General features: G+C 49.2%; 1 protein-coding gene across 1 annotated transcript in view; it reads right to left on the reverse strand.

Moving 5' to 3' along the window:
* Positions 1-23,567, reverse strand: part of EXOC4 (exocyst complex component 4) — a 577,394-nt gene that overhangs the window by 28,306 nt on the left and 525,521 nt on the right. The window contains exons 15-17 of the mRNA XM_090041546.1: positions 17,588-17,729; positions 12,640-12,818; positions 10,890-11,049 (exon numbers count right to left, since the gene is read on the reverse strand). Of these exons, the coding sequence (XP_089897672.1) occupies positions 10,890-11,049; positions 12,640-12,818; positions 17,588-17,729 (481 nt within the window). The remainder of the gene's footprint in view (positions 1-10,889; positions 11,050-12,639; positions 12,819-17,587; positions 17,730-23,567) is intronic.

Consider the following 23,567-nt stretch of genomic DNA (forward strand, 5'->3'; position numbering starts at 1 on the left):
CTGGGGGCTGGACTAGATGACCTCCCGAGGTCCCCTTTGGGGCAATTCAAAGAGCAAGGATATAAGCAGTGAGCACTGTACTCCACACTACAGCCTGCTGCCTTTTTAATCACCTCAGTCGACTGTTTTACAAAGCCTCTGATGTCTTTTCAGAACCATAAATATTTTAGGGCAAATACAGATGTTTTGTTGCACATCTCTATGGTGCAGAGCAAAAACAGGGCCCTGATCTTTGGTGCCCACTGTGTGCTGTCGTGCTGAAAACACACAAGCAGCATCTCTGATACAGTTTTCTGAACCCAGCAAGTACTCTCTCCAGGTACTGGCATTTCAGCTGATCACCTGCAGATATTACCTGGCAGCTGAAGGACCCGGCAGATCAGATTTTTTCCATCTGTCCACATCTGCGAATAGATTAGCCTGGGGATGGGGGTATCAGCTGCAGTGACGCTCATAAAAATGGTGATCAGCTTTCATAGTTCATAAGGGATAAGTGGTCAGCAGCTTGTGTTGGGGATGAGTAGGCCCCGTGCAATAGTTCAGCACAGGTAGCTATGGCACTTGGGGAACGTGAGTTGGTTTGTAGGCTTTCCTCTGAAGCACCGAGAGCAGCTGGGCATAGGAAACTGGACTTCAAAGACCAATGGACGGGTCCAATGTGTTTCTACACATACATATAATAAAGCAGCCACCCGGAGAGATGGTGCAGGTCCCGCTCTGCTGCATCCACCCTTGGTGCAGGACGGCCAGCGAGGGACTGTGCAGGAAGAGCCCAGTCTCTGATCACCCAACGCCAAGGGGGAAAGCACAATAGTGAAGAGGCGCCTTTTAATCCTGGCTGGCTGGGGGTTTTGGTTAACGCCGTGAAACCACTGATTACAGCTAATTAAAGCCGAGCTGAGATCAGAGCTCAACACAAAGAGCGGGGGTGTGGGGGGTGTGGAGAAAACAAGAGAGAAAGAAACAGGAAAAGGAGAAAGAGTTCTGCAGCCAATTCCTTAATTGAAAAATGAAACCACTTTTTCATTAGACAGGAGCCAAAGCAAAACTGCGGCATGCGCTGCAGATATACAACAAGGGCCTCACTTCACAAGCAGGGAGATAACGTGGCTTTCCCAGGCTCCACATAGGCGGCTTGCAGGACAGGGACAGTCTGCTCTCTCCCCGGGTCCTCTGCAAGGGAAACCGTCTGGGCCTTGACACTACAAAGCACCATGCACTTAACTCCCAGAAGCAGCTGATGGCACACAGTACCTTGCAGGACAAAGCCTTTAAGGGCAAATCCATGGCTTCAGTGTGCACCCAGGGAAGTGCGGAAAGTGTTGCTAAACTCTGAAACTGCCACTTGGTTTTCACTGCTAGCCAGAGAAACTATGGTCTATGCACTGAAATCTCAGCTCCTGGTCTTGAGATGCTGTAGCCGACAGAGAGTGCCCAGGGCCAGCACTTCTCAGATCACTTGGGAGAAGAGAGGGACCACGCGGGACTTCAGACAGCAGCTACAACTGATGCAGGTATAGCTTGGGCTATGCCATGTATCCAGGATCACCTGCCCATCACCGTGGTGCTCCTCAGGCTACCCTACACCCAGCAAAGAGAGGAACAGATCATAGAAATATCCTTTCTCCTTCCCTCTCACGCAGTATTTGAAGCTTAGAGCCACATGTGCCTGTCGCTGAGCCACCCAAAAACAATAACCGCCCCAGGCTGGCTGCCTCCTAGCGGAGCGAAGACAAGCACCTGCCGTAGAAATAAAAGGACTCCGAGTGCGGGACCGCAGGAATTCAAACTGAGAAAGAGATCGGCTCCCTCACCCCTCGCCTTGCTCAGATCCAGTGACCGACAATACCTTCGACCCTGGCAGACTCAGGGTCCCTCTTGGAAAATTTCAGCTCTGAGGTTTCACTGGGTGTTTTGTTTTGTTTTGTTTTTTTGACTATGGAAAAATACTAGAGCAATTCTTCTCTTGTCAAGAGCTCAGCAAGACCCCAGCAGGTCAGAATGGTTTTAGCTGTATGGATTTCTAGGCTTATCCTCTGAATCATGCGTGGGTATTTGCACACCTACCAGTGCTCATGTTGGGTGGCACTGCCATGGCAACCTTAAAAGGATGTCAAGGCATCCTGGTTAAGCATCACTCTTTTCAGGGTTTGCTTACTCTGGCTTCACGTCACTTATGGGGTTGTGCAGAGTGCGGTATAATGACTTTGGAGCAAGGGAATCTGGTGAAATCTCCTCCAGACCCATCCCTGTTGGACTAGGAACACCGATAAATCTTTTGCTCTCGAGATGCAGGTTTTCACACGGTCCCCATTACAAGTGAGAAAGGGGGCTGGGGGGCTCACGGTCGTCACAGAACTGCAACGATGTGGTTGTTGGTCGGGACTAGAGGGATTGGCGGTGGGTACTGACCGGCAACCTCGAGAAGTAAGTCGTTGCCTACAAAAGCTCATGCCCCTCTGAACCAGCTTGTAAGGTGCCACCCTGCCCTGCCTTCAGTGTCGAATAGGACTGGCAACAGGTCAGTGCTAGCAAAGCGATGCAAGGGTCCAGAATAGGGACTGTTGATGCCAGGTAAGCTGCTACCCTGCATGCCCGTCAGAGCTGAGCTGCACCGGCAGACCCACGTACGGCTGAAGTGGGAGCAGCACCTTCCTGAACAATGTCCAGCTTTTCCAGCTTGTTCCTCACTTGCAGAGAAACTGGAGCCTGCATTGGACTCAAGCAGATTAGGCAAAAAGAACAAAACCAGAAAGAGATGTAGCATTTTCCCCCAGGACGATGCCAGCAACGGGAAGGACCAGCTTTCAGCTGATAAAGCAATGTCCAGTCCCCCCGGATGACTCCAGTAGATGGCAGCAAGTCATTGCTAATCCCGACTGGTCGGAGAACTACAGGCAGACCAGACTGAAAAGGAAATCCTTACTGTATCCCTACACACCCGTGCAAAACATCCCCCGACCAAACCATTCCCACCCAGCGCAGCTGCGGGAATCCACAGTTTGAAAGAGCAACCCATCCTGTGGTGTTGGAGTCCTGGCCCAGTTTGGGATTTCTCCTTTAAGATCTTTAGGGGCAAGTTTTGCCACTTCTAACAACTTTTCCATCACAAAAAACCACCGCGCAAAGGCTGTTGATAACCTCTTTCACAATGGAAGATGATCATCGTCCCTCAGCATGAGCGGGAATGGTTTGTGTCTACCCAAAGCAGCCAACCCTCAGGTTATGGGATTGGAATTGGTCAAGTCATTCCTAACATAGACTCAGGCCTTGCAGGACAAGCTCAAGGGAACAGAGAAGATCTCTGGGAACGTGTTTATTTTTCTTTGGGACTTCAGTGATTTCCAGCAAATTGCCTAGGTGCCTTCGCTCACTTGTAAGCCAACATGACAGCAGCTGCCATGCACCGATTCTGCTGCAGGCAGGCGGCTCCGTGGTTGCAACGGTGGCAGGAAAGGATTTATCCCCTTGAGTCGCACAATCATGGAAGAACAAGGCTGGAAGAGCCCTTAGAAGGTCACTGAGTCCACCCCAGGCAGAATCAGCCCCACCTAACCCATACATACGCCAACAAATGCACACGTGCTGGAGCATCATGAACGAAATGGCAAGTCACTGAAAGAGCTCCCATGGGGAAGTGCGAGGTCAGGAGCAGACGCTGCTTTGCATTTTGTTGGGAGGCAGAAGCAAAGGTTGCTATCCTTCGCAAATGATAAAAATTCAGGTCGCTCCTTGTAGACATATAGGCCGAGCTGATTACATGCATGTCGCCTACGTTTCAGAGGCCTATTCAAAATGCGAACAAATGTCTGGAAGTCAGATAGCTTGCTCTGATACCCTGTTCATGGGGAACTTCTCCCGTGCAGCATTCGACTGCAGTGAAAAGGCGTGCCTTACAAGTTCAAGTGTCAAGACTCTCCCTTAAGTATCCAAAGTAGGATCTCTGTTCATTTGCAGGTAGTATTGTCAAATGGGGCTACTTTAATGACACAAATATATGCGAATGCAGAGAAGTGCAGACTATGGAGCATGTGCTCATTCGCCGACTCCTTGGAGAGACCTGCGCGAAGGAGGACCTCGCTGCAGCAACAGAACAAGCCAAGATGCACAATTCTGGAAAAACATCCAGTTCATGACAAGGACGTGAGAAGAAGCAAACGTATCGCCTTTCACCTCGGGTTAGTCAGGCCCCACATAAGAAGAGAGACCGCCATTTCACCACACAGAATTTCCCATGTGCATCTGTCTTCCGCCTCCTTTTGCTTAATTACCACATTTTCTCACACTGTTTTTCCCCCAAAATCAGAGGCTGGAAATTTGGGTGCATGTGATAAGCAAAAGAAAATAGTAACAGCAGTTTCTGATGCTTAACTTTCTGCTAGCTAAAGCAGAAGTAGTTCTGTACTCAATCTGCGGGGGAGCGGAGCGGCGAGCAGGCTTGGCTGCCGACCTGCTGCTGCTCAGTTACTTGCTACAAGAAAAAAAAAAATCTTTTCTTCTTGATTCTGCTTTTCAAAACCAAGGTGTGCATCTTACTCCGTGTGCAAGAAATTACGGGACCCTTCTTTAATACGGATCGGTGGGTCAAGTGACAGCGTAACATCTCCTGCTCGCAGTTCTCTGTAGTTAATGGTAAATCCCCCACTGCCATCCCATTGAGTGAGATGCCCCTTTTCCTTCCTGCTCTTATCAAATGCAGGTGACAGGGTAACTCAACTGGCCAGAGCGACTGGTGGCGAGAAACGAGCTGGACCAATGGGCCTGCTTACCCGGAGCTTGTGGTCCCAGCTCTGCTGTGGGGAGGCGGAAGAGACCCCCACGTGCAGCCAGACTCATGCCCGGCTCTTTGGAGTACTAACTGCTTCCACCTCTCTCACTAGGAGGGTAGTAAAGCACTGGAACAAGTTACCTAGAGAGGTGGTGCAATCTCCATCCTTGGAGGGTTTTAAGGCCCGGCTCAACAAAGCCCCTGGCTGGGATGATTTAGTTGGGGATGGTCCTGCTTCAAGCAGCGGGTTTCATAGAATCACAGACGTCAGCGCTGGAGGGGACCTCGCGAGACCATCGGGTCCAGCCCCCTGGGGTCAGATCACCCCAGCAAGATAAGCATCCAAGGATGCTTGGACTAGATGACCCTCCCGAAGCCCCTTCCAACCCTCATTTTCACAGATTTCATAGACATCAGGGCTGGAAGGGACCTCGGGAGATCATCGAGTCCAGCCCCTGCCCAAAGGGCAGGAAGGCAGCTGGGGTCATAGGATCCCAGCAAGATAAGCATCCAATTTACTCTTGAAGGTGTTCAATGTAGATGCCTGAACCACCTCCGCTGGCAGGCTGTTCCAGACCTTGGGGGCTCGGACAGTAAAGAAATTCTTCCTTATGTCCGGCCTGAAACGGTCTTGCAGGAGTTTGTGACCGTTCGACCTCATCATCCCTTGGGGCGCTCTGGTGAACAGACGTTCCCCCAGATCCTGGTGGTCACCCCTGATAAACTTACAGGTGGCCATCAGATCACCCCTGAGCCTGCGCTTTTCCAGGCTAAAGAGTCCCGTGGCTCTCAGCCTGTCATCGTAAGATCTGTTTTCCTGACCTCTGATCATGCGCGTGGCTCTCCTCTGCACTCTCTCAAGCTTCTCCACATCCTTTTTGAATTGTGGAGCCCAAAACTGGACGCAGTACTCCAGCTGTGGCCTCACGAAGGCCGAGTACAAGGGGAGAATGACGTCCCGGGATTTGCTCGAGAAGGATCTATGAATGCAAGCCAGCGTTTTGGTCGCTTTACTAGCCGCAGCATTGCATTGCAGGCTCATGTTCATCTTGTGGTCAATGATGACCCCCAAGTCTTTTTCTTCTGTAGTGCTAACCAACGTAGCACTGCCAAGCCTATAAGGATGTTGCAGGTTTTTCCTCCCAAGGTGGAGAACCTCGCATTTTTCGGTGTTAAACACCATCAGGTTCTCGTCTGCCCATTTGCTGAGCCTGTCCAGGTCAGCCTGGATCACCCGCCTATCTTCTGGCGTGGATGCTTTGCCCCAAAGTTTGGCGTCATCGGCGAACTTGGCCAGTCCACTCCTGACTCCAATGTCCACATCGTTAATGAAGATGTTGAACAGGATGGGTCCCAGCACAGAGCCTTGAGGGACCCCACTGGTCACAGGGCATCATGATGACTCCTTGATTTTTCAGAGCTAATAGTGAACGGTAGCCAGCCTCAAGCTGTGCGATGCCAAAGACATCAAAATGACTTGATCTTGCAGGAAACGACGCATGCTCCAGCATTTCCCCTCCTATGCCTGACAAGAAAGCAGATTTGCCTTCGTTCTGACGCATCGGAACTACAAAACAGCAAGGCAGCAGAGTCAGTCGATGGAAAACTTATTCCTCTAATAGCCGAACATTGGTTCAGAGGTCTTTAAACAGAATGGAGCTGAACACCTCTCTGCCGGTCGGTGTATGCGCGGGCAGGGGGATAGGAGGAGATACAATCTGACTTTGGCTCCAAATTTCCCAGCCGGCCTCCCAGCTCAATGGTGACAAACCATCTAAACCTGGAACCTAATTTGAAATCTAGCCCTTGATCCAAATCGTGCGGCACTGGCTTGTTTCAAGTTCAGAAATAAAATCATGAATATTCATCTGTATTCTGGTAGTGCCCACGTGCCCTTGTGAATGATCAGGGCCCTTTTGGGTGAGGTATCATACTGGTGGAGAAAAACAACAACAGTGTGCGATTTGGTAACGGGGTGTCCTTTCCGAACAGAGCGGTGCACAAGTCAGAGCAGTCGGGTACCCGGTACCACCTATGTCCGCTTGCATGCGAGTGGATAAAATCATTTGCAGACTGCAAGCAACACGGCAGGTTCGCTGTCTGTAGGGAAGCATCCTAACGTACTCCCTGGTGTTGCTCTGTGTAGCATCCCCCTTCCATGACCATGTTCACTTTGGGTGAACCCAGATGTCTCAAAGCAAAACTCACAGGAAGCAGAGTCCCCCCACCACCCCCTTTCCTATTACAAAGCCAACCAAGCAGTGAATTGGGAAAGATTGTGATGTGAACAGCAGGGTCGCAAACCCGAAACATTTTTAATTACCCAGTCTCACCTGAACCGGATGAGTATTAAGTGGGTTCACGTTTTACTGGGATAGCTCTGACTTCGCAGAGGAGGCAGTGTCCCGCTCAGATTTCCCCGACTGAGGTTGCTAACGGAAACACTTTCAAAGCCAGGGCGTCCAGAACAGGCAAGACATGTAAATGTTTCCCAGTGAGCAGAACAAACCCACAAGGATCGTCACTGGATCAGTTAAAAAAAACCCTATACTTGTGGTCCAGAGAAAAAACATGCCGGATTTGGCAGCCTTTTCTCAAAATGCACAATGCAACATCAGAGCTTGAATGGGTTAATTTGCAGCAAGGGCTGTACTGGGGGAAGCCGTTATCCACAAGTCGCGAGGGAGCTGCAGGAACGAGGATAATGTGCTAGCACAAAGCAGGGGCTCTAGTTTACTGTAGTACCACAGCAATGTGAATACCAAAGGGCGAAACTGGTTTCACTCTGTATCATGGAGAGCCAGCCCCTGAGAGACAAACAGCATGGCCGTGCAACACGGAAAAGTAAAAAATGCTTTTGGAGCTTGCACAAAGGGAGGGGACTGGCTTCAGCGAGATCGGCAAGCGACAAACGCTGCTGTATGGAAAGCTCAGGCCTTTCTCTCTCCTTATGCTCTGCTTTCTGTGTGCATCCTTTCACAGGACCAGACAAAATGAGCCTCTGGTCACAAGAGCTTGTGCTATGCACCCTCATATGTGTACGCGTGTGTGTGCACGAGTGAGTGCGTGAGTACATGCAAACACACACCTGCCCACCCACTTGGTTAATATACAAGGCGCAACTCTACCCTCCCTCAACTCGGGCAGGCCCAAAGAGCTCTCCTCATACAAAAACGGCCCCTTCCAGATGATGGGCAGGGATCCTGGTTTTCCCTGATAATTAAAAAAAAAAAAAAAACAACAGCAAATTCTGATAAAAAAACCTGCAATTTCTCCAATAAAACCTCCCAAATCCATGATTCAAATGGAAGGTCCCTCACTACCCCCCACAGTCCCCTGGCCCGGCTGCCCTCCATCGGGGGCTCTGCAGCCCAGAGGGTGCAACCCGGCACTGCAAGGGCATGGTGGGGCCACGTGGGGATCTCCTTGCCGCTGTGAGCTCCGCGCTGCCTTCGCGAAGTGTCCCCTGCACGCGCGGGAGCACCGCGGATGGTGGCATGGGGTTATGTCCCTTGCTTTTGCCGCGTGGGCAGGGGACGCATTGCCAGGGCAACACAGAACTTGCAACGGCAAGGAGATCCCCATGCGGCCCCGCTGTTCCCTGCAGCACCAGGTCGCACCCGCTGGGCTGCGAAGCCCCTGGGGGAGGGCAGCAGGGCGGGGAGTGGGCAGCCGGCCCCTGCCCCACACACAGATCTGGGGGGCATGGGTCTGTGCTGCCTCCCTGGGAGTGAATGCAGCAGTGGGGGCCTGGCCCTTCCCCACTGGTCTCCGGACGAGCCGGTGCCTGCCCACTGCAGCCCCAGGCCCCACCTGCCCCAGCCCTGCTCAACTCCCTCCTTCCCTCTCTACGGGGGCCTCAACCCCCACCCCAACTTACCTGTGGGAGCTGCTCTCCAGGCTGCCTGGCGGCCGCGTGCACATGCACGCACATAGCGCCTCCTGCTTGACCACCCTCCTCCCGCTCCCCCCAGCCCCTTGCAGGCTGGATCTCTGCCCACCTGCACACAGCTCTTTGCAAAGCTGCAAAATCCACGGGTTTCTCCACTAAAATGAGAAATCCAAGTTTCCCTCTGGGAAAGAGTAAAAACTGCAGTTATCTCCATTTTCCCGTGGGAAACAGGAAACCCGGATCCCTGATGATGGGCAGCTAAGGAAGACCAATGTGTCCCACCCGACCCCCTCCTTTTAAACATTGTAACATCCTGGGCAGCGCTATTCCCTTGCTATTCAGCGACTGCCGCAGCTACTAACTCGATGGCTCAGCTTTGCCAGCCTCCAGTAGCGCTTGGTCAGCATGTCTTTATTTGCATGCCAGTTGCTGCTAGCACATGCTTGAGCCCTGCTCTGTTTGCCAGAAACCAAGGCTAATTTATTTAACTTTTCAACTAAAAAAAAAAATCATTTAAAAAGGGATGATTGAATTTGGGAATTAAAGTCCTCAGAGAATTAGTAATGGATCTCTCTACCCCCGTAGGCCTCAGCATTCATAACTTCCCCATGTCAATGTTATTATGAATACACTAATTCAATAATGAGCTCATTCCCCCCACGAGAGCCCAAGTAGATGAAGCACTCCTTCATACTTTGTTGTCCTCTGTGTGAGTAAGTCAGACGTTGCACCTAACTCAGTCTGTGTCAAATGGTGACAAACCTGATTCCCATTAGTTTTTACTCCAAAGCCCTGCATTGAGCTTTTGCCTTTGACCCACACCTGCTGTTAGACTTCAAGCCCCAAACCCTTCCCTAGGAATATGCCATCTGCTCAGCTGCCTATTGCTGAAACGGTCACTGCCAAGATGACAGAACCTGTGCATTTGAGACACCAGCTCTCTTCTTATATCTATTTGCAAAGTCAATACAGATCTTTGTGCGTCGTTTAATTGGGCTGTCATTAATGTGCTCATTCCAAAAGCTCCAGCTACTTTTTGTGATGGGACTGCTTGAGTGCTCAGCAGCAGAGTGCTGCTGGCACTTTGCTAACGGAGTCAAAAGTTAACGACCTTTCTTTCTTTAAGGAAACATGGGTGTGTTGGTCTGAGTACAGGACTGGGAGATAGGAAATAGAAAGATCTTAGCTCCAGTCCTGACACCTTTCTCCCTCCCTGACATACTCTACTCGGTGACACCAAGTGACATATTTGACACCTTGGCCTCACTTTGCACAGCTATAAAAGATGGCCTCTACATTGCCTATTGTAAGGGGGGTGGCCCAAACGGATTTTGAGGTCCTTTTGAACCTTACAGTTGTCTGCATCAAGGAGCCTAATTAATACTTATCAACTTCTGCTGCCTCTCGACTTCAGCAGTTGCTCTTTAATGAGGAAAAGACAAAACAAGATTTAGGATAAATGTTGCAAGCTATTTGTAAAACAGCAGGGTATCAGCCCTGGTATTCTGATCAAACCCTCCCCTTCTGGGCAATTATAATAGTCTGCCTACCTCAAACTCATCCATCAGTTTCTATGAATACAAGATCCTTTTCAACTCTCCGGGACAAATAGGACTCCCATTAAATCCAGCACGCAAACTTTGCCAAGAGAACAGGAATATTTTTGTTAAGACAATGAGGTCTCTTTCGCAGCCACTTGTGATGACAGGTACCTGCCAAAACACAACGCTAGAGCTGGCAAAACGTCATGGCGTTCCTTTGATTTCAATGGATGGGCTTTCCGAGCACGGCAGCAGGGAGGACTAAGCAAGGCAGTTCAATAGGGATGGAAGACGCGTCTACTGCTTCTGTTTTTAGAACAGACCTTTCAAGGGACAGAGCCTTTTGAATCCCCGAGGCTGCGGTGCTTTATTCTTGCCGCCCAACTGGACATTTCCTAGGGGACGTACCAGGCTGATAGCAGGTAGCAACCATAATGTGACTAATTTGGTGGAGGCTAAACTCAAAGTGACCTTCGTTCTGCTGAACGATTCTCTGCTGAACGTCCTGTATAAAGGAGGGAGAAGTGAATGGTATCTCCAGCGTTGGTTTTTTTTAACTCCACTGGTCGGCTTTATCCAACCACAGCGGATAGATAATGCCTTGAAGCAATCTCTCTCGTCAACACAGATGTCATCATGTGAACAAAAGGGAAGGAGGAGACAGGGGCAGGCGCGCTTTCCAACTTACCTTGCAAAGTCCAGGTCAGCCTCCCGGGACATAGTGATGTTGGTCAAGTTCTGCTGGAGGATGAAGATGTTTCTGCACATTTTTTTGATGCCAGATTCACTGATCCGCTTGAAGTACTGGGCTCCGTTGATGAGAATGCAGGAAATCAAGTGGCCCAAGCCTAGGGGGAAGGAGCGAGAAGTCAAAGAACTGGAAGAGGAAGGACACGTAAGCATTGCCCTGCTGTTCCCTTTTAATGGACGGTACAACTCATGTTCTTAGGGTGGGTTCTGGATCCTACCTTCACCACCTTGCTACTTTTTGGGTGACTTCCCCCCAACTGTTTTTAAATTAATAAAAAAAGATAAATCTAATACACCAAGAATTATCATGAAAGAACAGAAGTAAAACTTTTTGTAGCCACTGATTTTTCCAGAGCTTCAAGTGAGCCCCTGGATTTATTAAGCAGATTCTGGATAATTTTCTTTCCTTTCACGAGCTCAATGGGAAATTCTTACAGCCTCTTGTTAGCACTTGTCTCAACTTCCCCACACATCTGTTGAGTTACAACTGTTTGATCTACTGATACAACTGTTTCCCCCCCATCTTCCGGCACCATTGCCAGCCCAGAAGATCCAACATAGTTGGAAAAAAAAGATCTGCATTCTGCCTCAGGTACCATCAACATCCGATCATTTTGGACACAGAGCCGGTCATTACGCTTGGAGTAGAATAAAACTTTAAGATCTCCACGTATCAGGTTGAGCTTTCAAGGCTCATGGTTAGGAAGCAAATCTAGATTTGTTCACAGATGCTAGAAGTCTTGCTCTCAGGTTATATGCACAGGGAGCATCAACATGCTATTTGGAGAGATGGGTCTCATTGAGGGTGGTCTCTGACCCAAGTAGGCTGCCTTGAGCAAGGGGTTGGACTAGAGCACCTTCCAGGCCTATTTTCCATGATTCTTTGGACCTTCAAACTTCACTCAGGAATATGAATGGTACATAACGTGGGGAAAAGGATTATTGCAAGGCTTCCCCACTCTGCCTGCCCATCGTGCTACATAGAGCAAGACTTGTATCTGCTTGGATTATTCTGACCTTGCACAATCCATTGCATAAGATGATCTGCACTGTCCTAGAGGCCAGAAGACCATTAAAGACACAGAGGAAATATAAATGAGATGAACTAAACGTCATTTAGACTCTTAAAGGTCTTTACAGGTTGTAGCCGGGTTGGTCTAAGGACATAGGCAGACAAGGTTCTTTGGGTAAACCTGATATCTTTTATTCAGTCAACTCAAATAGTTGGAAAACTTCTTCTTCACACCTTCCAATCTGTTGAAGCTCTCCTGTTGCCCCCATCTAATTCCAGAAACAGAAGAACTGTGCTTCGAGTAGGGCCTGCTCCATAACAGACCACACAGATTTCCTGATGGAGGACCTCACTGAACAGACTTCATCTTATGGGTTTCCCCATCTAAAATGGGCCCGTTCCTCGTGTTTATCCATTTATACAAAGGAATGGCATAGGGGCAGCAGGATTTCCATCTGCCCTGTGTCTGTACGGATCTCCCTATCAATCTGCTGCAGATGGCTGCCATGCCACGGTCTGCATTTCCAAACAAGAACGTTTGCAGCTCTAGGCTGAGAACAATAACCTCATTTTTTGGGAAGACCCAAAGCGTAGACCGCGTCCCAAGTGGCAGAGCAGACTCCCGGCTCCCCCTCCCTCCTAGCACATCAGCCATCCTTTCCAACAGACGTCTGACCTTCAAAGATGTACTGAAACTTGTGCTGCTGCAGGCTGGCACTCATAGCTTCCTCGATGGCGCTGATGTCCTTATTCAGCCGCACCACGAGAGCATCATAATCCATACTTTCCACATTGGCGACTATAGCATAATTCCCTTGTTTAGCCAGCGGGATCAGATAATGGAAGCAATGAACTCTAGGCGACAGAAGGCAGAAACAAGGTAAGGTAAGATGTTAATATTAACCCACTGAGCTATTTATCCAATGTCGTATGGATTTGGCTGGAAGAAATATTGAAGAAAGCGTTTTAGCTTCCTGGATAAACCGAGCCATTGGCAGCAAAAGCTGTCTGCGGATAAGCTTTACCCTTGTTAAAAATGTGTTTGGGATGAGTTGAGGGCTGCTAAATACTGGAGCAATGTTTTATATACTGAAGCCCTCTTTGGTACAGGTCCCATTGAACCAACAGGTGGTGGGATTCCCATTGCTTCAGTGGGAGTGATGTAAACCCCTTAATAATCCACTGAGCAAGTGTGGCAACTGGACACGACAAACAAATCACCACCGTGACATGGAGGGGCTGTGCCAAGTCTCTGGTTTGTTCAGTCCTCAATCTCTCAGCTTGGATTGCTAACAAGGGCGCTGAACTGCAGCGGCTGAATATTCCTCTCTGGGACCAGAGAGCAACCTCCAAAACCAGAGGCGCAGCGATGCGGCCGAGTGCCTGGGGCGGCTGCCACGCACAGAGGCAGGAACGCCGTCTGGCTGCTACCACTGCTGCAATCACACGGCTGCAGCACCAGCCTAGTTTTTTCCCCATCCCCACCACCCAAATTAGTGCCTGGGGCAGCTCCCCGAGTTGTCCCGCCCCAGTTATCCCACTGTCCAAAATGCATTTCATACAAATCACTGGGCAGGCACCAGCCTACGGTAACTTTCTCAAACTTCCCGACTTGTGCTGGCTTTCAACTGGCAGCCAAGCAGAAAGACGAACGCTTTGTCTCATTAGCAAGTCTCTAAAGGCAACTAAAGCCCTTAGTCCTTCAATAATTAACACTGCTTTTAGTGCCCTGGCTGATCCCAAATAGAATTGATTGGCAATATTTTGTTACCACCGTGCAACAGGATTGAAATGGCTGCAAAATGAGCCTGGCTCCCCCCGCCTTCAAAACGCTGGCATGTTCATACTGACCTTGACGTGACTTTGGCATTAAGGTTTTCTGAAAACACTGCTGATTGCACAGCGGGAGGGTTGATTTTTGTAAAGTGCATATTTAGGATGTTACCGTGATACATGGCTGCGACAGTACGCAGCTAAGGTCTCCTGAAGGTAGAGGTTTTATTTAAAGCAATTGCCTGATCAAGGTGACATTTGAAGCTGGTCTTGTATGGTGCAACAACTTAGTATTTCCTCTTTAATAGGGGAAAAATAATAATAATGATCATGATAAATTGGCCGGTGATTTCTGCCTCAAATGTATTCACCTCTCAGCATGTCATTTTGCTCCCTTCAGGGATGAACAGAATGAGATCTTGGTGATCAAGTATGACCTATGCAGTTGGAGGTAAAAATGACAAGTGCCTTTTATTCAGATTCTCCACCCTAGCATGTGCAAGTCCAACAAGTGCTTCATTGTAGGATCTTGGGGGAAAAAAACCCTCTCCATGTATCCTTAAGCCCTAGTAACATGTTAAAACAGGCAAAGTACGAGCCAGGGGATATAAAGCAATAATGAGCTAGCCGTGGCAGCACCTGCTCACAGATATTTAATATTACCACTATTTTTTTTTTTTTTTTAACCCGTGAACAGTTCATGCAAAGCTCTATAAAGCAATACTACGCTCTTGCACGATTCCTGAGGTATCTTCTGGAGAAGTCCTAGACATTTATATTACCTCTTAGGGGGTCTACAGACTTTTAATTTAGAGAATTTACCCCAAAACCTAAATGGGGCACCAGGCTTCAGTGAAGTCCGCAGCAGAACCGGCCGGGAATTTAATATGGTTTCAGTTATTTTCCATGGGTATTTTTGAAACCATACGACAGGAAACTATAGCAGGGAAAATGAGATCAGAACCTGGCCCATGTTAAGTTCCCTTTGCACTGTGGGAGCAAAGCGGTGCAGATATCCTAAGGAACGAGCCGAGACCTTCCCAACACTGGGAACCACCAAGTCAGCACAGGCCTGGCATACGTGAAAGTGCTACAAGGGCAGGAGGCGGCCCAGATTGGGGCGTCCTAGTCTCTTGTGATGCCCGCCAGCAAAATGTCTCGTGAGGGGCTATGATGAGCATGTACAAGTTAGTGCAGCCCCAGGGCTCCTCTAAACGGCACACAGACCTGAACTGGGCCCCCAAACAGTCCCTAGATGCAGCAGACGGCAGAACGGATGTGGTTGAACCTTGCTTGTGCTTATCTGCATGCACAAACCCTTCTCTTGAGCCATTAGCTACTAACTGTAGAAGACAAGAACATAAAAAGCACCGTGCTGCATCGAGCCCAGCATCCCATCTCCAGCAGTGGCAGAAGAGGATGCTATAGAGGGCGAGTGTTGAACCAGGTATCTCTAGAGTGATCCATGCCCTGTTCAATACCCTCCCTGGCATTTGCCATTTTAGGTTTAGAGACACCAGAGGAAACATCTCTAACCGTTCTGGTCAACAGCTGCTAATAGATCTATCATCCATGAATTTTCTGTTAATTCCTATAGTATAAGTCAGGTGTGGTTATTAAATCTGAACAAGAAGAATGGCATTGTCATTAAGGAAGGCGGCAGAGACTTGGATTTTTAGGCCACGTGGCCAAAAACATGATGTGGTAGTTAAGGCAAATTAGATAACTCTGCTTCGGCAGCCTCCCTCCGTGACACTGGGTTAATACTACTTCCCGACATCCTAGGACTTACAGTGCCGAGTTAATGTTTATGAAAGAGCTTTAAGATTGTCTAATGGACAGAACCAAAGTTGTACGTGCCAGTGGGATTATTGTGAATATGGGTACTGATCTGCAAGTCTCAACGAGGTTCCTTGTAAATGAGCAGGTAAAAAGTAAAAAAAAAATGAAGGGACAATTTCTTCTTTCACGCACGCTGCTTGCTGAGTGGCACAGCACGGCTTCAGGTTTAGGAGAGCCTCGTGTGCCTCGCGCATTGCTGCAGCCCAATACCGACCAAGCCCCAACAGGGCAAAACCATGAAGCAACTGGACGAGCTGGAGGAGAAGACAACGCAGAGGCTTTCTGCAATGCAAACCTCGGCTTGTGTCGCCTTGAACGGCACCTGCAACAGCAAGGGGCCCGACGCGTTCCCGTGCTCTCTGGCAACACATGCTGAGGGCCTGTTTAAAGAACAGGGTTTTCTGAATGAAAACACGCCCTGACAATGGCAGAAATCCCGGGAGCTGGCACAGTCCTTTCTGGCAACCCTGCTATGGAAGAGATGCCGGAGGGACTAGCTTTGTGCCGCCTGGCGTGGCAGGTGGTTGGTGCACTCAGCGTAAGAGGGAAACTCCCAGAGAAAGATTTTACTGGTCATTAGCTCACCTTGGTTTCCCTTCCAGTGGCCTGCAACGAGCCTCTCACAATTGGCTTTTTTGCACCGACAGCATCAGATTGGGCCCGGATAATGGCCAGATCACCTGAGGAAGGGGAAAATCTCCTATCTGCTACCTCCCTCAACCTCACTTTACCTGCTGTTACTCACACCCCAGTTGCCTGGTGTCCTGAAACTGCGGGCTAATGACAGCCTGTTCGGTGCCTAGAGCCCAATGTGTGACAGCGCTAGGGTTTGGCTGGGTGTTCCCACCTTCCCCTCCTAATGCCTCCAGGCCTGGTTTTTCTGGGTGCCCATAAGTGAAGCGACGTATCCACCGGAACAGGGCGCGCAGGTGGAGGGGCTGCCGACACGTGTACGGTTTTATTTCTTCTCTGAAAATGAGGAGCTGCACTAATCTACCCGAGCACGGGATAAAGCTCAAAACGGGTCACATCAGGACAAGCCGCCGACGCATCAAATTGTGCAGCTGCCCGGAGGAAGACAAGCAACCAGTGCCATGCACCGGGGAAAAACTGCTTCCCGAGGCTCTTTCTCCTGCGACAGCTGATGGCCTTCACTCTTGGCCCTTGTAGCCCCATATATATCTACAAAATGAGCTAGCTGGTGCCCCCACCTTTCTCCCCTTTCAGCAGCCGATGGTGTGATTTCCCAGACCGCCCTCCGAGGCACAGTGAGGGATACGCATTAAAAAGATGTCAGATGCAAGACAGTTCTTTTTGTGCTGCTTCATTTTTTTGTCTGGAAAAGGCCCCTCTCTCCCCCCACCAAAAAAGTTTTCCCAATGCACAAATTGTTAGAAAAAAGAACCGTTTTCCCCTCAAGCTTTCCCACCGCTCTGATGTGTTGGGCCCCTGCAGTGTTTCCCTGCATCCTGCTGAACACCCAGCCTCAAACCTCAGGGCTGAGACGCGACCAGGAACGGGGCAGCCTCTGCACACCCACCCCATCTCTTCTTCTAGGGCTTTGTTGGAGGGCATGGTGCCAGACTGGACTGAAGGCCCGTTTCCTCCCTGCAGGTCTCGCCTCCTCTCTGCTCTTCTCTCATTCAACCTCTCTGCAAATTCCTCCCAAACTGGATTGCTTGCAGGCTACATTAACTCCTATCCTCACTGAGGTGGTTTGACCTGATGTGGCCGTGTAATGGCAGCGTTTTCCTTGCTGTGGCTCATAGAAGCTATGGGACCGTGTGCAAGATGATACCATTGAACACACCCAGAGGTGCACGTGTGCATGCATGCGCACACACGAACCCTTTTAAATTCCCGGAGCTTGATATCTGTCACGATCCCTTATCTCCCAAAGAACATCAGGCACTTTCTGGAAGAAGCACATCTAATTACTGGAGCTTTACAGCGGTCTTAACCACACGCATTGATGTAGACACCCCAAATGCAGAGGCATTATACAGTACCTGACTTCCAAATGGAGGACCAGCAGACAGCGGTCAGCCATCTCCTGGAAGGACTTGGCCAGTTCACTGAGGGTCTGCATGATCTGCTCAGATGCTGGTGGGAGCTCCATGCTTGCATGGCTGTCCTGACCTGGTGACAGTGCTAAGAAGACACAAAGTACATGTTAGTGATGGGGAATATGTTTAATCAAATGAGTGCACTTTAGCAACCGTGTCATTTTGTCTACTTCCCCCCATGCCGCTGCATAGGTTTAGCTAAGCTCTGATGTCTATAATGCTGGAGCATATGAAGCAACAAACTGCTTCTGCAATCAATTAAACTCCAAAACAAAGCTGAGGGATTTAATCAACCACCAAGATCATTTGTGCACGAGGATATTGCTGCGGAGCTGATATTTCTATAACCACAGGGCAAGGGGAAACGTATAAATTGCCCCCTGCACAGTGCAAAAAGGGGAAGGATGGTTTCCTGTGGTTGAAGCACAGCTCCTAAACTACTAGGTGACACCACAATTAGCCCCAGTGCCGCTGTGTTTGCACCAGACTCAATGAATAGTCCAGAACAAGTCCTTTAACATCCCTCTCCGTCCCTGACCCTAACGTGGGAATGTTGATGTCCCTGGCCCCGTAAAGCTGCTGTGGGAGTTAGTTCAAGTTTGTTCAATGCCTTGAAAACACTAATGTACCGGCGGGCAAGGTTCAGCAGCAGCGGCTGGATCAGTCTAGATCAGGCAGGTGCTTCTAAAATAGCTGCTACCACTTCTACTTGCTGCCCACCTGCAGCATGAACGAAGCCCCAAATTGCTGCCCGCCCCGCGACTGCATGGCTTCAGCGTCGGCAAAACCCCTTGGTTCTGTGGTCCAGATGCAAAGGCTCCCCAGACCAGATCTAGCACACGTGTTGCTAACTCCTGCCCGAATACATCAAATATTAAAGAATTTTTCTTTTTTTTTGGGAAAAATCTTATTAGTCTAATAAAAGATATCATCTCTACTGCAAGTCCTGATGGTCAAATATTAACTAACACTTTTCCAGGCAGCTCTACCCTTCATGCACAAGCGGCTTTTGTGAGCAGGCGGCAACTCTGGAGATGGGGCTGCGATCGACTCAAACCTTTCAGCCACTCTCCAAATGACTCGCTGCTGAATCTTGGCACTTTACAAACATGAAAAAAAAAGAGATCCTCGCACCCCCCCGCTGCGGCGAGGAGTCCTTGTGGTCCGGTTGCCTCAAAGAGGCAGCAGGTACAGAGGAGCTAACTGACTTCTCCAAGACCATGCAGGAAAGTCTGTGACAGGGTAAAAACAGAGGTCCCAAGCATCCCTGTCGTCATCTTTTCTTTCTTCCTAGGCCATGCCGCTTTTCAGAGTAGTGTCAACTAGTATGCTAATTTGAATGCTGGTAAAACACACCCGCATGCCAACAAGGTCTGTACCTGGGACCTTCAGTGCTGCAACACAGACTATTGCTACTTGAGCCAAAGTAGTGGCTTTGCTAGCAAGTGCATTGGCAGGCTATCATCATGCGCTCTGCCTGGCTCAAAGAAAGCTCATCCCCAATATCTGTCTTCCAGGCCCTGTTTAGGACTCGAACGACTCTTTGAATATGTCGCCAGTTGGGGTACAGTGGTAAAACAATCAAGACATCCTGATATGGATTTCAAGGCGTGAGAATTCAAGACTTGAGCAAGACTTGCTGTGACAGCCGCCAGCCCCCCAACTCTCAGTCCAACTGTAAATTAATATTTGGGTTGGACAGATGTGATGCCAGTTTTACTGTTGGCCACAGAAACTAGCATGCCTTAACCATGCTAGCCCAATGGGCCGCCTAAGCTAGGGGAAGACTTTTGGTCTAAACGGGCCATTAGCAATAACTGATCTTTGGATCATCAGCATCAGAGGTCAGGCATCGCCCACTTGAGCTCGTGGAGTGACTTGATCTGGTGGCAGCAATAGAAAGCTCTTGCTCTCCAATGGACTTGCCTCTAACGATAGACACAGCCAATGCGGTACTCCTGCATCTCCCAGATTACTGTTTCCACAGGCTTATAGAGGAAAACCTCCATCTTGGATGGGGACCAGTAAAAGGAAAGGCTTCATGAGGTTCAACAAGGACAAGTTCAAAATCTTGCACTTAGGATGGAGCAATCCCATGCACTGTGGGGCTGACTGGCTGGGCAGCAGCTCTGCAGAAAAGGACCTGGGGGTGACAGGGGCAAGAAGCTGAATACGAGCCAGCAGCGTGCCCTTGGTGCCAAGAAGGCTACCTGCATCCTGGGCTGCGATGGTAGGAGCATTGCATTCAAGGGAAGTGATTCTTCCCCGCTATTCAGCACTGGTGAGGCCACATCTGGAGTACGGTGTCCAATTTTGGTCACCCCAGACCTGAACAACAAATCCGGCACAGGAAAGGATGTGGATAAATTGGAGAGAGCCCAGCGGAGGGTAAAAATGGTTAGCGGTCTGGGGCACAAGACTTATGAGGAGAGGCTGAGGGAACTGGGTTTCTTTAGTCTGCAGAAGAGACAACCGAGGGGGGACTGAATAGCTGCCTTCACCTCCCTGCAGGGGGGCTGCAAAGAGGATGGAGCTGGACCCGTCTCAGCGGGGGCAGATAACATAAAAAAGAGCAATGGTCTTAAGTTGCAGCAAGAAAAGTTTGGGTTGGATATTAGGAAAACTTTTTCATGAGGAGTGTAGTAAAGCACTGGAAAAGGTTTTCCAGAGAGAGGTGGTGATATCTCCATCCTTGAAAGCTTTTAAGACCCCACTAGACAAAGCCCTGGCTGGGATGATACAGTTGGGGCTGGTCCTGCTTGGAGCAGGGGGTTGGACTAGATGTGACCTCCTGAGGCCCCTTCAACCCTCCTTTTCTATGAGTCTATGAAAGCCTCTTACTGCCGTCTGAAGTATGCTGCACACAAGAGGAACTCTCACTGGTTTTTGGCCTTCTCCATGTTATTAAAAGCACTCGTGAGACCTATTCTTTAAAGAAAAGATAGGAAAGGACAATAAAGCCCCTAAATTGTCAACCATGCCTTGACAGCAAAACAAAAGATCAGAGTAGACTGAGATAAATGCAAAAGACAGAGCCATAAGGCAAGAAGAACAGCATGCTGGGAAAGACGGCAGAAGGGAAACCACCTAATCGTGCCTATAATTTTACTGTAAATTACCGAAGAAAAATGCATGCTGAGTAAAAGGGCATAAAACCGAGACTACTCCAAGCGAACTGGTTTATGAACTCCTCCAAGCCCACTGAAATTTATGAAGTTTGTTAACGAGGAGATAGTGAGGAGAGTAAAGAAACTCTGGAGCCGGGGAAGCACAAGTGGAAATAATTAACCAGCTCCTAAATGTCAAAGGGAAATGCAAGGAAGACATCCTGAGAACCTGCCCGGGGCGGCAGACACGGCTGGCATCTGTGCGCACGCCACCTCGGGACATTGTTCGGCCAGCGATACGCAGCCTATTTACACGTGCAGCTCAAGGTCCTGTTGGAGGTATTCCTCCCACCAGGGAAAACCAATGAACTGGGGGGGTTGGCTTTATTTAAAAAGCACCTCTTTCAATATAAATACAGTAACGGGGGATGCTAATAAGGCACTTTTGGGAAAGTAAGTAAATATGTGGCCGTTTAAAGCCCCGCTCATGTCATTCACCTTGATGAAGGTGCAGGGCTCAGTAGATGGGGCAGGATCAGGCCTGAGGTTATTTATATGGTCCCAGTTTGAGTTGGGAAATCATCTCCCTGTTGCTGCTGAAAGGGGAAAAGTCCATTTCTCATGCTGCTGATGATACAAATGCTCTGTAAACCACGGGCAGAAGATCCCTGGATCCACCTGCTCCCAGCGCCGGGCTGGGCCATTAGCACTGGAAGAATCATTTTCTTTAACAAGCTCAAGGTGATGCTGGGGCAGCTGCCCTAAGAAACCAGGATGGCTGGTTGCCGCTTGCACTAGCAGTGTCTCGTTAGAGGCTCGGGAGATGGATGGACATGTCATCTGAAATGCAAGACTCAGCTAATTTCCCTTGCAGTGGCAAGATATATATATATTTTGCTCAGCTTTCAGCAATTCATTTACAGGGATTTTTGTAAAGACATAATCACATTTGTTGGTAAGGGGAAGAGGAGGAGGAAAATGGGACAATCTGCTCTTTATTTAAATCAAAGGCTGAAAAGTCAATTTGGGTGGCTCATTACGCCAGGAGGGAGAAGGAAGGCTAAGTTGGCAGCTGCTGTTTCTCAGGGACTGTAGACCGATTCCTCTCATTTAGCATTGAGATCTGAACAGCTGGGAGGTTTGGGTTTTGGAGCAGGACAGTCTATTGGAAAATGACCTTTTCTTTCTTTTTTTTTTTTTAACACAAGGAACAGAAAGTATTTGTATCTGATGAACAACTGAGTGTGATGCAGGCTGACACATCCTACATTAACAGTAGGATGATAACTATGGCAAAGTTCAGAAAGTGGGGACTAGAAAGATCAAGCGGCCTGCCCGGGGTCACACAATCAGATTGCGACAGAATAAGAAAGAACCAGGCTGCTGCCTCCTCACGAGACCGTTCCCCCTTCCCGAATCAAGGGCCCAGCAGCCTGATCTGGTAAGTCAGTCCCTGCCTTCCCTCAGAAGAAGATCTCTAGTTGCCCTATTCTCCGATTTCTCCATCAATAAGGTGCCAATGCAACCTTCCTCCTCTTAAGATGTCGATGCAACCTTCCTCCTCTGTTGCCCTGCTCCATACCTGTGTGCCTTCCCTCGGAAGAGGATCTCTGGTTGCCCTGTTCTGCAATTTCTCCATCAGTAAAATGTCAATGCAATCTTGACATCTAAAGATATCAACGCAGCCTTTTTCCTCTTCCGTTGCCCTGTTCCAGACCAGCGGGCCGTCTCCAAGAAGATCCCTTGTTTTCACTGGGCTTCCTTACGGCTTTATTAATTCTCAGCCAGGGTGGACGTGGAGAGCAGCTTATGTACAAGATACTCAAGGTCTGAAAGATCATTAGGAGGATCTTTCAGATAACTGATTTGTTCCAGGAGAAGGAGCCAGGGTGACGAGCTTGGAAGCACGTTGGAAACGGCACCCATGGCAACTGCCCCCAATGCTGCATGGCAGGGGTGGCGTGTGTAGTCTACCATAGGCCTCTTGCCTGAAATGCAGGAGGAGACACGCTGGGCTGGGAACAGCCAGAAGAGGAGGTTATCAAACCAGAAGAACAAGCAGGCATCTCTTCCTTCTGCTTTCTGGTGTCATCTACCAGGAACCTGGGCCAGATGGCCAGTCTCCATATTCAGCAAGGAGACATGCTGTGCAATGAAAGCACCTAGGATTTTTATGTACTGGCCAGTGGTCTGCTTGGCAAGCAGTAGGGCCCAGACCCCCAAGTGTATGTAGGTGCCTAAATCCCACTGAAATTCAGAGGAGCCCAGCTCCTAAACACCCTTGGGATCCTGGCCTCAATAACTAAATTTTGTCCGTCTAGACTGGGCTTGGGGCTTTGCGAGCTACAGTACAATAGGATTTCTCTCAGCCGGCTGCAGGTGCAGCCGAAAGACTTTGCAAGGAGAAGAAATGTTTCATTCCAGGAAATTTAAAGAAAAAAATAAATCCAATGTGCTAGTTGTCACCAATGATTTCAATCATTCTGTAATTTGAAGCGACGCCGGTGCCTCTTGAAAGACTGTGCCTTGTAAATCGATGGATGTAAATTGCCAGACCTCGGGAATATTAAACAAAACCCGCAGCGCTCCTCATAAACAACCCGATGTAACCAATCAAGGCCTACAAAGCGAGCATGGCTGCCCACTTCCTGCTCCAACAGAACAACTACTAACAGATCTGAATGATTTAATAGACTGAGGAGAAAAATCAATTTTCAGATTACAGGCTCTGCCTTGGCAATGGTGCAATGTAAACCTGTGAAGTGTGTGCGAGATATATGGGTAATGTTTCTCTTTGCATTTTTGGAGGGGGAGAA

This window comes from Crocodylus siamensis, chromosome 4 (assembly GCF_052110815.1).
Source record: "Crocodylus siamensis isolate JL-2025a chromosome 4, ASM5211081v1, whole genome shotgun sequence".
Taxonomy (NCBI): domain Eukaryota; kingdom Metazoa; phylum Chordata; order Crocodylia; family Crocodylidae; genus Crocodylus; species Crocodylus siamensis.